The sequence below is a fragment of the Typopeltis vanoorti genome, chromosome 20 (genome assembly GCF_054136105.1).
Source record: "Typopeltis vanoorti isolate ZY-2024b chromosome 20, IOZ_Tvanoo_1.0, whole genome shotgun sequence".
Taxonomy (NCBI): Eukaryota; Metazoa; Arthropoda; class Arachnida; order Uropygi; family Thelyphonidae; genus Typopeltis; species Typopeltis vanoorti.
In genome coordinates, this window is record NC_143568.1 from 78,087,079 (window position 1) to 78,102,918 (window position 15,840).

The window sequence follows — 15,840 nt, forward strand, 5'->3', positions numbered from 1 at the left end:
CATCATGGAACACTAAGGGAAGTGATGTGATGTCATAAGCCTCTATATGCATGTAGCCTAGTTGCGAAGATACTTCACGTGCAAATTTTCTTTGTTTATACTTGGATAAAGGATTAAAACTAATTTCCTGGCAAGTTTATGTGACAAAAAATTACAATATGTAAATTTTGTTTGGAATATGAACATGGCATGGAGAAAAAAGTTATATAAGGTATACAAAACACAAATAATGTACAGATAGGAAAGAAACTGAGGTCATGAAAATTACCATTCACAAAAGTGATGACTTTTAGTTAAAAATGAATAATAAATATACGTGCCTTGAATATTTTAAAAACGATACAACTTTATGCAAATTTGTAACACTTAACAGAAAATGAAAGTTTGTGCTGAGAAACTGGATTTTCTTTTAGCTCATTTCTGTAATACACAAATGGCAGAAATCAGCATGTATGATACCATAATATTTCAGCTTTAAAAAAAATTAGTTGGTAAAAATTTATTAGAAATTACTTAAATTAAACTTGCTAAGAAATTATATTCTTGTTTAATCCTTTATCCATATGTAAGCAAACAAGGATTGCACATCATTATTCATATCCAAAAGGATATGAAACCCAGACTGGTTTTGATCTTTATTGAGTTCTCAGGAGCCAGATATAGCAAATGGATGTAAAGTCATTGGCCTCTATTACATGTGCAAACCTTGGTTGCAGGATTAAACATGAAGATAATTTTTTGACAAGTTTAATTTAATTCCTAACCAAGTGAAAACCTATCTACAATTATAAATCATTTTCTTAGGAATTGCATTCGTTAAGGTGTCATACTTTTGTTGTGATTTTTATCTCATGTTATAATGCAGTTTAGTTTCAAAAGATTATAAAGTGTGGATATGAATAATGAGCAGCCAGTGGTAAAGGTACAATTTCAGGGGTTAGTTGACATACTTGTACATTTTCAGACTTTGAAGGATTACTGTAGATAACAGAATAAGAATGAAATTAGCCAAAACACTAAACTTGCAGTACACAAGACAATTTTAACTCAATTTTGATTTATAAATAGGGAAAGTTGGGTTAGAAATAAAGCAGCTATTCAAAGACCTGTTATGCACAGGCATAACAGTTCTGAGAAAAATTAGAGCAGTGAACAGATAGCATCAATGGCAGAATCATATTAAAAATGAATATATTAGAAAAGAATTGACACTGTTAGCAAAGCTTAAACAGAATGGGAAAGGATAGGTTTTTAAAATAGTGATTTGATGCCAATAAAAAGACCTAGGTGGATTGGTGTCTTATAGGTGAAATTCAAGATCTGTTCATATTGGAGACTCGATAGATAACAGCATAACTGGGAAGGAAATTACTTATAGGAAGTTGGTAATAATGAAAATTTTTATATAGTACTATCACAGTATCCTATACACCCTTTCAGGGTACATATCAAGAGTTTGAAAGAAAATCACGAGCAGTCCATCACTATTTTCCTCAACCTCATGTTTGGTTTGTGGACAATAAAGAAAAGATAATGTCGTATATATATATATACAACAGTATCTTTTCGTGTATATATATATATAAAGGTGCCCACTATCCTTCCTTTCTCTGGTAACTGTTCTGGAATATAACATCTTACAGTTATTATTTAGCATCATCTCACCTGTTTTAGTGTTCTGAGTTTCAGTAATACCAATTTGGTCACCATGATACTTCTCTAATTCTTTTGTGAGTACACTGATGTTTGCATAATGATGCCTATCTTTTGGTGAGGGTGAGTTTCCAGTAGGTGACCTTTCAGTTTTCCCCTTCCCTGATGAAAACAGCAGTCTTGTTTAACCAGACACACCAGCCATCATACCATCATGTTTGTTGTGGTTTAAGGTAATACAGAATATAGTTAGGCTAGCAACTCAGAACCTGGCCTATCATTATTCATTCAATATCCAAGTGGATTACTATTATGAGGTGGGATTGGAAGGCATTGGTAGTTGGTTATCTGTATTTCTTAAGGCTATGTGAAGGTCTCCTCAAATTCTAGCTAGAATGAGAGGAAGCCTGTATTTATCTAGTTTCGATTCTTAAGTGACCCTGTCATGAAGCAACAGCAAACAATATTTTTCTAAACAAAGTATCCTTCATTCTATGATCACCAACCACTTCTCATCTGCCATCTAAAAAAGCCTCGAGTTTACATCTAAGATGTGCTTTTAAATTTGTTATATGAGCCAGATAGGCTATTTTGATGTACCAAAAAAAAAAATATATGCACAGAAGAGTGCATATACTTTCATGCAAATTGAAGCAACTGCAGCGAAATGATGCTGCATGTGCAGGTAATGAAACAGTATAAATAACACCTGATACTGGACTCTGTTAATCAGTGTTGTTCTTGTTCTTCAGATTGGGAAAGGCAGCAGCCTTAAGCAAGTTTGACAAAAGCCAAATTGTGATGGCCAGACAAGTTAGTCAGACCATTTCCTAGGTGGCAAGGCTTGAGGGGTGTTCACGGTCAGCCGTGGTTGAGTACCTTCAAAAAGTAGTCCGAGGAGGGAAAAACCACAAACTACCAGCAAGGTGTGGGCTGACCAAAGGCTATCCCAGATGGTACGAGCCAACCAAGGGTTACTGTGGGGCAACTGCTAGTAATCTGAATGCTGGTGATGGGTGTAATGTGTCACAACGCACGGTACATCAAACCCTCCTGAAAATGGGGCTGCATAGCTGCAGGCCACTCCAAGTACCCATGCTAAACCTCAATTCACTGTCAAATGTATTTCACCATATTTCTGACAAGGGTGATGATGATGTGAGGGTTCAATGAATTTACCAATATATGAGTTGGTTTTCTATCATTCATCTGTAGACTATCATTTGGTTGATGTAGAATGAGAACATCCAGAAAAGGAAGATGACTGTTATTTTCTACTTCCAGGGTAAATTAAATTCTTGGGTTTATTGAATTAATTTTTTTCAAGAAGATCGAGTCCCATACAGTAAACATATCTGTAACAAACCGATGATTTAGGTGATAAAATGTCTAGATTATATGGGAGGAATGGTGAGAATATGTAAGAGCAACAATGTATTGTACTTGTGTTAATGACGGGAATGGGCATTATCATGGAAATCATTATGAGGAGAGAATGATTTCAGTTTTGTGTTTGTCCAGTTCAAATGTGTGTAATACTTGAATGATGCAATATCAGAATGTGTCCCCAAGAGTTTGAAGAATAAATAGAGTAGGAGTCAAATGGATGTGTAATTTTATAAAGCAAGGGATTTGTAAGAAAAGGATGATGTGCGTTATGAAAATTATAAGCAACAGAAGAATCACAACTGCTGTATAGAAAACTAAGTCTGAGTATGAAAAGAAACTTTCTCTGTAAATTAAAGATAACCCCAAAGAATTCTATCAATAAGCTGCAAGTAAAAGAAAGAATGAATATGAAAGAATAACTCTACTAAATGCAGATGGTGTTATTCAACTAATGTGTGCCAATTTTGTTAAAAACCATCAACCTGGATATGCAACATTGAGTTCACTGCTACCTTTTCAATGGATGAAGAAACTCAGGTATATGAGGAGGAAGTATTAGAGCTGTTGCACAAACTGAATAAGAATTCAGCAATAGAGACTGATGATATATCAGCACAGGTGCTAAAAGTATGTTCAGCTGAACTGGCAATTCCTTTAACAAGGCTATATAATTTGAGTCTCAGAAGAGGGAAGATTCCACAGGTGTAGAAAGAATGTATGGTAATCCTAATGTATCCAACTATTGACCAATTAATATCTTAGGAGTGGTGGTGAAGATTTTGGAAAAGCTGATTATTGCTTGTATTCAGAAATGGGTTGACAGAGAATCTCTACTTTGCAATGAATAGCATTGGTTTACTAATAGAAGGTCATGTTTTAGCAACTTGCTCACGTTCTATAATAATATTTCCACTGAGCTAGACAAGGCAAATGAATACACCATGATACTTTTGGATTTTGCTAAGGCTTTTGACAGAATATAGCATGGTTGACTGTTGCATAAATTGGAGAATATGGGATTGGATTATAAAATATTAGCATGAATAAGAAGATAACTGATTGACATATATTAAAAAGTGGTGTACAGGGGATGTGAGTCTGCAAGATTTAAGGTAACTGTAATGTACCACAAGGATCCTTCCCGATGTCATTAATGTACAGATTGAAAAACAGGATTTGACACGTGACATACAGCTATTTGCTGATGATAAAAAAGATAGGTAGACTTATCCAGAATGTGGCTGATACTTGTAGAAAGATTTGAATAGACTTGAATTGTGGGCATGGCAAAATGGATGTCAGTAAATGTAAAGTCATGCACTTTGGCATGATTAGACATCCACTGTCATATAATATTGGTGGGATTATGCTAGAAAGGATCTGGGAGTGTTGGTAGATAGGAAGTTGAAGTTCAGGAGTTCATGTAGCAAGGATTGCAAATATAACTTGAAACAAACTTTGACATGTCATTTTTGCCTCTTTACAAGGCCTTGATAACACCTCATTTGGCCTACTGTGTGCAAGTCTAGTTTCTGTTGTGATTCTGATACAGTGGAAAGAGTGTGCAAATCAGAGTTGAAAATAATATCAGTATTCTGGAATACTGATTATGAAGACAGATTGAGAAATTGTAGGCTGTTGACACTAGCAAACAGGAGAAAAAGAGGTGATATGATTGAAACTTAACTTCTGAATGGTCATACAGGAATTCCATTGATGGAATTTTTTATTTTATGGAAGGTGCGACAAGGACATCCTTGGAAGCTGAGAATGAAGGGGGCAAGATCTAGATTTTTCTCTCATAGAGCAGTGCACGATTGGAATGGACTGTCATTGGATGTTGTGTGTATATGAATTCAAGAACAAGTGTGATAGCTAGTGCATGTAGCCTCCCTCGATGAGTCCCTGACTCCTTGGAGGTCTCTCTTAATAATATGTTGTTCAAAATGTTCCAAAAGTAATTAGCTAGTTGGGGAAGGGAGATCCCATAGCTGTTCCCTCTGTTTGTATAGTTTGTTCTTGCAGCTAAAGCATCCTGAATTAATAACAAAGTCAAATCATTATGAAGTAATTCAATCGTATCTTTCAGAGATATTTGTAAAGAGTGACACTGTAGTGTCATAATATAATAGTGATAATAAAATTTATTAATTTTATTAAAAATTTATTAAAAATCCTATAGTTCTTGTGGTTATTTTTGACCACGAGAACTATAGGAGAGAATGACTACTATTTAGGTTTTTTTTTTGGTCAAATATATTTATTTTAAACTAAGTTATACCAACTAGTTTCGCCAACTGTGGCTGTTGGCTACATCAGGGTTAAAATTATATAAACGTAAGAACACTTAAATGCTAAAAAACTGTTTGCACTGAAACCATAAATGGACCGAATACAATTGCATTTTTATAAAAGCAGAAGAACACGTATAGCACGTGTATGATCTACTAGTTATTATGTAGGAATGTTCTGTAGTTGGCAGCAAAATTTAATTCTGGCATGTTGAAAGATCTAATGAGGGTCTTCCAGATCTCGGGCAGAATTAATCCTTGGTTTCTATTTAGAAAAAAGGATGACTATCTTTTGGAGATCTTAAGAATTTGCAAATGGTCTGTGAAGGTTTAAAAGCCACTCGTATTCCATGTGGCTTGAGGAGTTTAGCAATCTTATTAGAAACTGACCCTGTAAACGGAACCACAATAGTAGAATTGTAATGTATATCTTCCGGTCATCTTTGGGGGGGGGGGGGGGGGGGGGGGTCAAAGAAAAGAATCTTGTGGATCAATTTCCTAGGATAACCATTCTTTGTAAGATTATTTGATATCAGGGATAGTTCATCTTGGAGGTCTTTATCATCAGTTGTAATGAGAGAAGCTCTATTTTTTAGCATGTGTACAATGTTAAGTTTCTGAGAAATATGGTGTGAAGAAGTGAAGTCTAATAAGTATCTACCATTATCATTTCTGGACATTTTAATTAAAAAACAAATAAATGGATGCATTAGCCTTACAGTTTATTGCAAACCTACCAATATAGGTAGATACTTACACTTCACTTCTTCACACCATATTTCTCAGAAATTTAGCACTGTACACATGCGAAAAAATAGAGCTTCTCTCATTACAACTGATGATAGAGTTCCAAGATGAACTATCCCTGATATCAAATAATCTTAAAAAGAATGGTTATCCTAGGAAATTGATCTACAAGATTCTTTTCTGTGATCCCCCCCCCCACAAAGACGACCGGAAGATATACATTACAATTCTACTATTGTGGTTCCGTTTACAGGGACAATTTCTAATAAGATTGCTAAACTCCTCAAGCCACATGGAATACGAGTAGCTTTTAAACCTTCACAAACCATTCGCAAATTTTTAAGATCTCCAAAAGATAGTCATCCTTTTTTTCAAATATGCCGGAGTTTACAACATACCCTGCTCATGTGGCTTAAACTATATTGGCCAGACTTCAAGAAGTTTTGAAATCAGAAAAAAGGAACACATAGGAGACGTCAATAATAATAGAGAAGACAAATCGGGGTTAGCCTTTCATTTTGCTAGGACTAACCATGTTACAGAATGAGATAAAAGCTCCATGCCCTACTTAGAGGAGGATTTCTGCTCCCAAATGATAAACGAAGCCACAACAGTTCTCCCTTCAGAAGAAAACCTAAATAGAAACCAAGGATTAATTCTGCCCAACTACAGAACGTTCCCACATAATAACTAGTAGATCATACACGTGCGATGTACGCGTTCTTCTGCTTTTATAAAAATGCAGTTGTATTCGGTCCATTTATGGTTTCAGTGCAAACAGTTTTTTAGTGTTCAAGTGTTCTTACATTTATATAATTTTAACCCTGATGAAGCCAACAGCCACAGTTGGTATAACTTAGTTTAAAATAAATATATTTGACCAAAAAAAACCTAAATAGTAGTCATTCTCTCCTATAATAGTGTCTGGGGTGTAAGGATAATCTTGAAATTTTATTCTTAAAAGCTATTGTGTTGATTTTGTCTATTTTATTATGCAGGTTGTGTTTTGTATTGCTCACATTTCTCTCATATATACTCTCTCTATAGCATTTTCATTTTTGCAGTTCTAATGCTTCTACTTGATTTATTCTGACATGAGTCTACACAGTTTGCTACTACTTCCTTTAGATATCTCTTGATCATCTATCATACAATGATAATATCCTGCTGATTCTTATGCCACAGCACTGCATCAAGCTGCCTTGTAGTTCCACATAAATCCTTCATTGAGAGTTCTACATATTTGTTAACCTCTCATGATTATATGGGAGGTTCTGGACAGAGCTTCTTGATCCAGCACTTTCAAACCTTGATCATAGTATGCTATTGCAAGTGAATAAAATATTTCCTTCTACACTTAATCTTTTCTGCTTCAAATCTATGTCACCATAGGTGCCCATTATTAATTACTCAACCAGCAGTCATTGTGCTAATTTGCCAGTATGTCTTCCAGATCTTTCCTTTATCCCCCCCCAATGTATCAGAAACCCATTTTTGGCTTGTTGGTCTTTACTTCACGTCATACTTCCATCAAATAAGCTGCCTTCCTGATGATATCTCTTACTCTGTTTTTATTATTATTACGTGACACCTCCAGGGAGTCCAAAGACTCATCGAGGTGTCTCAACAATGGCATCTATTGTGCATCACCACCACTACTATTTTCACAGACGATCACAAACATCCATGCCCACATTGGGATTCGAGCCCGTAGCCTTTTGGCTGGAGAGTGGATACACTAACCACTCGGCCAACCAGGTCTGCAAATTCATCTGCTATCAGATGATATTTCGGCCCTTAATGTGGGGATTATGATTGAACACCTCTAAGTCAGAATGCCATCTAGCCACTGTGATGATAATGTTCATGTTTCATGTGTTGAAAGGCAGTGCTAGCCAGAGTTGCTTTCGTACTGTTACAGTGCAGCCATTTAGATTATACAGCTGCTGCTTCCTACACCACAACCATTCAGGTGTGATGTGCAAGCACCAAATTGTAGTGTTTTACTGGATATTACCTGTAACAGTTTTATCCTCTTGAAGTAGTTAATACATTTTTTTTTATCCCCAGAAAGCTGGCCTAGCCAGAAAACTTGTAAAACTAGCATATATATAAATAAACATTATATTGTGGACAAAAGTCAAATGAGCTTGAGGATTTATTCTATGCTTTTTGCTGTTATATACCAGTTTCTTGCACGTATAACATATTAGATGAAAATATCAGGCAATTACACTTTTAAAGAAAATCCTAGCATTCTGGAACCACTCTTGCTTGAAAATACCAAAAATTACTTCAAGACTGGTGACAATCTCAGAGGGAATAAAAATTTTTTTTTTTTTTTCCCATTCAATCAGGATTACTTTCACAACTATGTTTATAATAAACATGCTAGTTCGAAAAGTATGTTGTATGCCAGTCAGTCATTAATATAGAACGTTTTATTTTTGTGTGTGTGTTTAGACAAATCTTACATGTGAAAGGTTGCAAACCCTATTTGTACATTTTTAGAAACAAGGGTGAAGGCTGAATAAATCATGCACTTAAGACACATGAAACCTTTTTTAAGCTACTTAGTGATGCTTCCAATAAATACAGTAGTGGTTCACACTAGGCAACAAAAAAATCATCTATCCATGATAGAATATAAACAACTCAAATTGTTGTAAGACAATTCCATTGTTTCTTTTTCTATGGTTAATAATGTCTGGCTCTGCGAATCTATTTTAACAAACTGAAATTGGAGATAACGCATCATTGAGATACTAAAGCACTTCACGTGTGTATCTCTGTTGAAACTACTTTGATAATTGTGTTCAACTTCCTCCTCGAATGCAAACTGTATATTCAACCCAAGTATAAATACATTCCTGTAAGTTTAATTTTATTTATATGTTAAAAGAAATTTTTTTTTAATTTACTATCTTTTATTAATGTAATAGTTCTGCTCCAATCATAAATAAATTTGCTTTGTTTTTTACCTTGAGATTTTTATATTATTACCAATAAGTGTTTCTTACCATTCACACACACTTTCTATTTACAGATAACTATAAACAAAAACACCAAATAGGTGTATAATAGTATATTCAGAAACTTAACTTTTCAGTTTCATGAAAGATATTCTTTGCTCTTGAGAGCTTGTCATACAAAAGAATTTAAATTCTGCTGAAAGTTATTTATCAAATGTCAATAATATTCTAAATGTAGTTTTCATATATTGTGTCCTCCTCTTTGTTAATGTTCAGCTAAACAACAACATTATCAGAATGGCCTACAGTCAGTTACCACATTTTTCATTAAACACTTTTTTTTTTTAGAAAAAAAAAGAAATGAATACTTTACATTCTTTTCCTAATCTCCAGAGGATAAATTTCTACTAATAGTCACCTTAAAAAAATAGTTAGTATAATGACCTATCTGGCCACTACTTTATAAATCCTTATTACAACACAAACGAGAACCATTTCCTTTCATTAACATGTTTTCTGAAATATTTGCAGGTGCTGAAAGTTGAGCAGTGTAGTGATATCTTTCAGTGATGAGGCTTGTGAAGTTAATAGAAAACATTTCAGTGGATCATTTGGATCTGGTACTGTAAGCTTCCATTTGCTTTCACCAACAAATCATCTTTTTTTTTCCTTTTTAATTAATTTATATTTCTGTACTGTTCAGACAATGATTAGAAAAATTACAGGTGGTTTAAAAGGATACCATGCATCTTGTTGCAGAGCTCAAGATATGTTCTCTGTTTAAATTACTGTTTTCTTCTTCATTGTTGTTGTGCATATGTCCATTCTTCACAATTAAAAACATTATTCCTAGTGTTTTAATTTACAAACAATCATTAATACAACAGTGAAAAATCAAAATTCTGTGGGTAAGTTTATATTTTTACCTCTGTGCCATAACATAGCACTACTTAACAAATAATAATAATAACCTTTTCAGGTATATTTCAAGGAGTATAATGCAATAAAAATAAACATAGTAAAAATGATTTTCTTTCTTTTGCAGTGATCAAGAATCAGTGACATTACTAAGAACTCTATTTTTGAATTGAATGATGTATTGAAATGGAGATGCCTCTCCCCTCCTATGATTCATTCCACGTTTTCATAGAGCACTGTCCACTTACTGGCATGAAAGGACATATTACAGAGGACCACCATTATTCTATTCACTAGATATTTCAAAATAATGGTAAAATAGAAAGATGTTTAAGTATATTTAAAGTCTGTATTTCTTGCAGTGAATGTGCAACACTAACTGTGAGTAGCCAGTGAAGTACAACCACCGAGAATTAAAAAAATCATGTTTTTTTTTTTAATCTTGAGTTAATTTATTATTTTTTTTTCTTTTGTGAAAAACTAACTTGGTTTCCTATATTAAAATTTAAAAATACACAGTTGTTCATTTTATTCATTCTTTAAATACAGCACAGAAAATGGACACCATTTCCCTGTACCAAACTCTTGCAGTACAAAAGTACTATCCAAACAGGAAATGATGATGATGATGATGATATACATATAGGTGGATGCATGACTAATTCCCAGATGACAATAATTCTGGCTGCAATTTAATGACCCCCCCCACACACACACATACAATTTTCAAGTTTACACACACAAAATGTCAGTGTCTCACTAAAAATCCAAGTTATATCTGCCCTGCATACACCTATATATATATTATGAGATTACAATGATAAGTCATGCCACTTGTCCAGAAAGGTTACAAAATCAACAATAACAAAAGAAAGAAAAAATGTACTTTACTGATTATATGCATGCAAATAGACATCTATTCATAATACACAATAAAGATGTCTTGAAACATTGCTGGCAGAACTTTTCTCTCATTGACTTGATGATTGATATGTTTCACAAAACAGAGAGTTTCCAAGTCACGATATACTAGTGTTAAAGAATTAGATACAGGCTTCACAGTCAGCAACTATTTATAGGGGGAAAAAAAGGTCTTATTAAATTTTAAGTAATCCTAATTCACTAAATTAAAAGGAATAGGGGTTATTTTTCTATCATCTTACAGCACATTTAAAAATTAGGTAAAAACAAATCTATACATTGAGAGTACATAAGCCATAAATGCACTATAACTTCCAACAACATGAATTTGTCACAGGCATAACCAAAACATTTTTTAGTGCCTGAGAATTCATACGGAACAGTTTTATAAGGTAAAATAAGAGAACCTTGCAATTCAGTCATGCTGAAACAACTGAAGTGACTTTTTTTTTTTTTCTTGTTACACCAGGCCCAAGTTCAAGACTTTTATGATTTTCTATTTTTGTTGGGGAAACAATCTGAAATGATTCCCCCCCCACACACACACACACACTAACTGAATCAAACTATACTTGCTTTGTTTTGATGATTGTAATCTGACAGATTCTTCAAATAAACCACATCACTTTTTGCTAAATACAGGTGCATTTGTAAACTTTCAAACAGATGACACAAAAGCCTGATACACTGCTCAATAAAATTAACAAAACACTTGGAAAATGTGGTTTATCTTGTACAGTTTATGATGAACAGGGGAAAATTTGGTATGGTGGTGTTCAATACAATAATTAGAAAATAATGAGAAACATTCAACAGATATAAGGGTCGTTATATAGAGATGTATAAGAATTACCAAAAAGATTACATTACAAACATCAGTACAATATATGATTCCTAATGACTAAATATGCCTGATAGTAATGGCTCATGCTCATTATAATAGTGTCTATATGAGATTCTATAGCAATAAATTCCTTTCTTCCACCAGAACAGACTAACTTACTAAATATGACGCCCAAGGACGTCACATGCGTGTTCGATCATATTGAAGTGTGGTGATCATGCTTGTCACGACAGACATCGTTAGTTTCAAGATACCCCTCTACCACTTGAGTTACTATTGATGATTATTCCACCCTACATGAGACACTGCCTCCATTCCTTGTTCTCTCTCCAGATCAAACAATGTTTCTAGAATCCATTTGTCAGGGCTCCAAGTCATGTTCACATTTAACTAGTTTTGATCAACTCTGTAAAGGTTTGTGGTTAACAGGATAAAAACCATTGATGTCCATGTGATTTGAGCCTTCTTAACACAGTCCGGATGGAAATGTTTTCACATGCAGCTACCTTGAGAGATAGTTGGTGACAGAACATTGTAGAGTACCATTTTGTAAAGACAGCCATCTGTTCTGTTTGAACAGAAGCCTGATTTTGCAATTTTTTTAACTCTTGTTATAAAGCATGCGATACATGCTTTATAATAATGTTTTATTCTATTGAACACTAAAAGTCCAGCTATTTTTCCTGCATATTTGAAACTTGTTGAAAACAGGCTCTCCATAAAGCTTAAATGAACTACCTTTAAATTGAAATGTAATCCGATAAAATAAAAATTAAAAAAAAAAAGGTCTTGATTCATACAATTTTTGCATATCATTTTAAAATGATTAATTAAAGATATGAAAATAGTAGCAAGATTTACACTTGATAGTGATTAATTACTTCAAACAGGTTAACAAATACAGCTAATTAATGAAAGCACTAGAACATCTGAAAAAGTGATGTTTTTTGGTATTTATCAAATATTGAATTTTAGCACTGCTAGGATGAGAAATGGAGGTGGGGATCTTCTCTACAGGTCACATCATTCAATTGATTTCAACCAAATCTGGAATATAACTATTTTTCACATTTTTTATACTCTCCTCAGAATTTCAGCCTGATGAGATGAAAAGGAGAATGTTTCCTTTCCAAGCAGCTCTACAGGTCTCACTTAAACCAAAATTGGCATATAATTATTTCTGATTTTGCTTAAGAAACCTTTCCATTTTATTTTGACTGAGTTGAAATTCTCAGGTGTGTGTATATTGGAGTGGGGGGTCTTTCTCTGCAAACTGCTACAGGTTGCATTATTAACTGATTTTGACCAAATTTAGAATACAGCTGTTAGTAGAAAGTGATATTATAACATTAATTATAATACATTTTATTTGATAGGTGAAAATATAAATATGGAAGAACCTTAATGAACTCTTATCAAGTGATTATGAAAAGTTACTAATTATAATAAATTTATTCTCGTGGAAAGGCTTAGACGTTGGTTATGCATTTTCACTATATTATTTCAGGAAATTACAACGTACTAGGATATACATTAAAATAAATTTTAATATATGCTCTGGATACATGCCATAGAATACGGTGGAAAAAAGCCAGGATAATACACTGTAGCAAATACAGATACGAAAGGCTTTTCATAGAATCAGCTTCAGCCCTAAGAAACGAGCCAAACCTCAACAAATTTGGCTGCATGAGATTTCCTCAAATTTGGGAAACCTATATCAGAAGACCTTCAGCCCAATCGCCCAAGAATACCAACATCGCCCGCTAGAGGGCACCATCAGAACTTTAGGAGAAATAATAGCTTCATTCTTCTTACTCATTTATTGTTCTTGAAAATGGTAGCGTGACATTGCCGAAATATAGAAATATATTAAAATTTATTTTAATGTATATCCTAGTACATTGTAATTTCCTGAAATAATATAGTGAAAAAAAAAAAAATATATATATATATATACATATAATAAATTTAGATGAGGGATTGGACTTCCATAAATCTCAGAAGACTCACAGTTACTCCCTGATACACTGGCTGTATTAAAGAAGTTGTGTTGGTACAGGTGGTTGACACTCTCAAACAATATACACAGCAGCTGAATGAATACATGTATTCTACACAAATGACTGCTAGTGATGATGCAGTAATAGCTGCTCTTGGAAATTACCAAGCACAAGTGATATAATGAAACAGCGTTCAACAGGGCAGCATTAAGCAGGACATAAGGAGGATCTAAGAATGTGGTTAGAAGTACAGAAAAGTTGGCCAAAAATAGAATTCAGGAATGGGTGGATAAGAATATGATACTCTATGAGGGGCAGCATGGATTTGTGAAGGGCTGGTCACACTTTAGCAAACTACTAACATTTTATAGAGTGACAGCGGAGTTGGATAAAGGGAATAACTACACTACGATACTGCTGGATTTTGCAAAGGTGTTTGACAGGATACCACATGGAAGTCTGTTATGCAAACTGCAACAAACAGGAATGGATATGAAACTGGTGATATAGATAAAAGGGTGACTGATGGACAGATACCAAAAAGTAGTATATGGAGGAGGCAGGTGACTAGTGGTGTGCTACAAGATTCTGTGCTTGGACCACTGCTGCTTAATTTGTACACTGATGATATAGGAAATAATTTAAAAGGAGATATTCAGTTGTTTGCTGATGATGCAATGTTGGGTAGAGTAACAGTTAATCAAGGTGATGTAGAGAGCCTGCAGGATGATTTAAATAGGCTGACAGTATGGGCAAAATGTAATGGATGCCAATTTAATGTGGGGAAAGTGTAAAGTTATGCATTTTAGGATACAAATATTACAAGCTGTGTATCAACTTAGAGAACTGTACTCCAAGAAACTGATGAACCCAAGGATCTGGGGTGGGGTGGGGTAGCAGATAGAGAGCTGAAGTTCAGAGGGCATATTGCTAAAGTCACCAGAGTAGCTCACAGGATTACTTGGTTATTGAAGAACATGCCAACAAGCAGAGATAACAATGTTATCATTCCTCTTTATAAAGCCTTGATATGACCATATCTGGATCTATGCTCAGGTCTGGTCACTGGAGTTTCTTGGTGATTAGAAAGTGGTGGACAGGATCCAGAGGCAAGTGGTTTATGGAATGCTCCCTATGAGAAGGGTTTGTGGATTGCTAAAGTTGGTTAATAGGGAGAAAGGGGGGAACAGAAAAATTTAAGTTACTTAAAGGATTTTATAGGATTGATTAAGGGGAAATATTTCTGCACTTGGCTAGTGGGGATAAAACAAGCGTCACTCCTGGAAATTGGGTAAGAGTGTGAGGACCAGATTTTTGTTTAATGCTGTTTCATTATACCACTCGTGCTTGGTAATTTCCAAGAGCAGCTATTACTACATCATCACTAGCATTCATAGATACTGGGTTGACAGTTTAGGTCTCCCATGGAGGTGTCCATGCAATAATAATAATAATAATTACTGTACTTGGAAGCCTGTAAGTTGATTGTGCTTCTGTTCTCTAATTATGGGTTCAAATCACATTGGGGCATGGATGTTTAAGTGATGGAATGAACTTCACTGTTGTCCATGTGAAGCTGTAACCCTATATACCAGAAGCCTGAAGTGGCTTGAAAAAGTTGCATTTCAGCTTGAGACAGGACTTCCCAATTATTCAACCTTTAGCTTATCCAGGGCACAAATATACAATTGGGTTACATCCTAAAGTTGACGGAAATCATGTAAACTTTATTATATTTCTATGAGGATTTCAGTCATCACAGAGAAAATAGGAAAGGGAATACTTCATCCGTAGACACTTCTAGCTAACATCATTTAAACGATTTCAACCAAAATGTCATATACAACAGATGCTCACTATAAAAAATCTCTAGGGACCAGAGAAATATGTTTGCTTTAGTTAATTTTGGGAAAACAAATTGTTTCATGGAAATGGAATGGGAGAATCTAAGGAAATGACAGAAACAGAATAGCAATAAATTGTACATCAATGACAAAAAATGCTTATTTATGACAGGAACAATAAATGAACAAAGGTAATTTTAAGAAACAGAACAAAGGAAATGATAGGAAACTATAGTGACTGCAGTACACAAAGGAATG

General features: G+C 34.3%; 2 protein-coding genes across 8 annotated transcripts in view; one reads left to right on the forward strand and one right to left on the reverse strand.

The window, feature by feature from the left end:
* The window catches only part of brm (ATP-dependent helicase brm), a 677,861-nt gene extending 667,365 nt beyond the window's left edge, over positions 1 to 10,496 (forward strand). For 4 of the 6 annotated variants that reach the window (XM_090410651.1, XM_090410654.1, XM_090410656.1 and 1 more), the window contains 2 exons: positions 9,584 to 9,672; positions 10,098 to 10,496. In XM_090410651.1, coding sequence (XP_090266777.1) covers positions 9,584 to 9,622 — 39 coding nt within the window. In that variant the 3' untranslated portion in view covers positions 9,623 to 9,672; positions 10,098 to 10,496. Of the gene's footprint in view, positions 1 to 9,583; positions 9,678 to 10,097 lie in introns of all 6 variants that reach the window. The other 2 variants (XM_090410652.1, XM_090410655.1) reach the window with 2 other exon arrangements.
* A 344-nt stretch (positions 10,497 to 10,840) lies between these two features.
* sud1 (Prolyl 3-hydroxylase sud1) overlaps positions 10,841 to 15,840 on the reverse strand; it is a 232,918-nt gene continuing 227,918 nt past the window's right edge. For both annotated transcript variants that reach the window (XM_090410657.1, XM_090410658.1), the window contains exon 14: positions 10,841 to 11,039. In XM_090410657.1, coding sequence (XP_090266783.1) covers positions 10,887 to 11,039 — 153 coding nt within the window. In that variant the 3' untranslated portion in view covers positions 10,841 to 10,886. The remainder of the gene's footprint in view (positions 11,040 to 15,840) is intronic.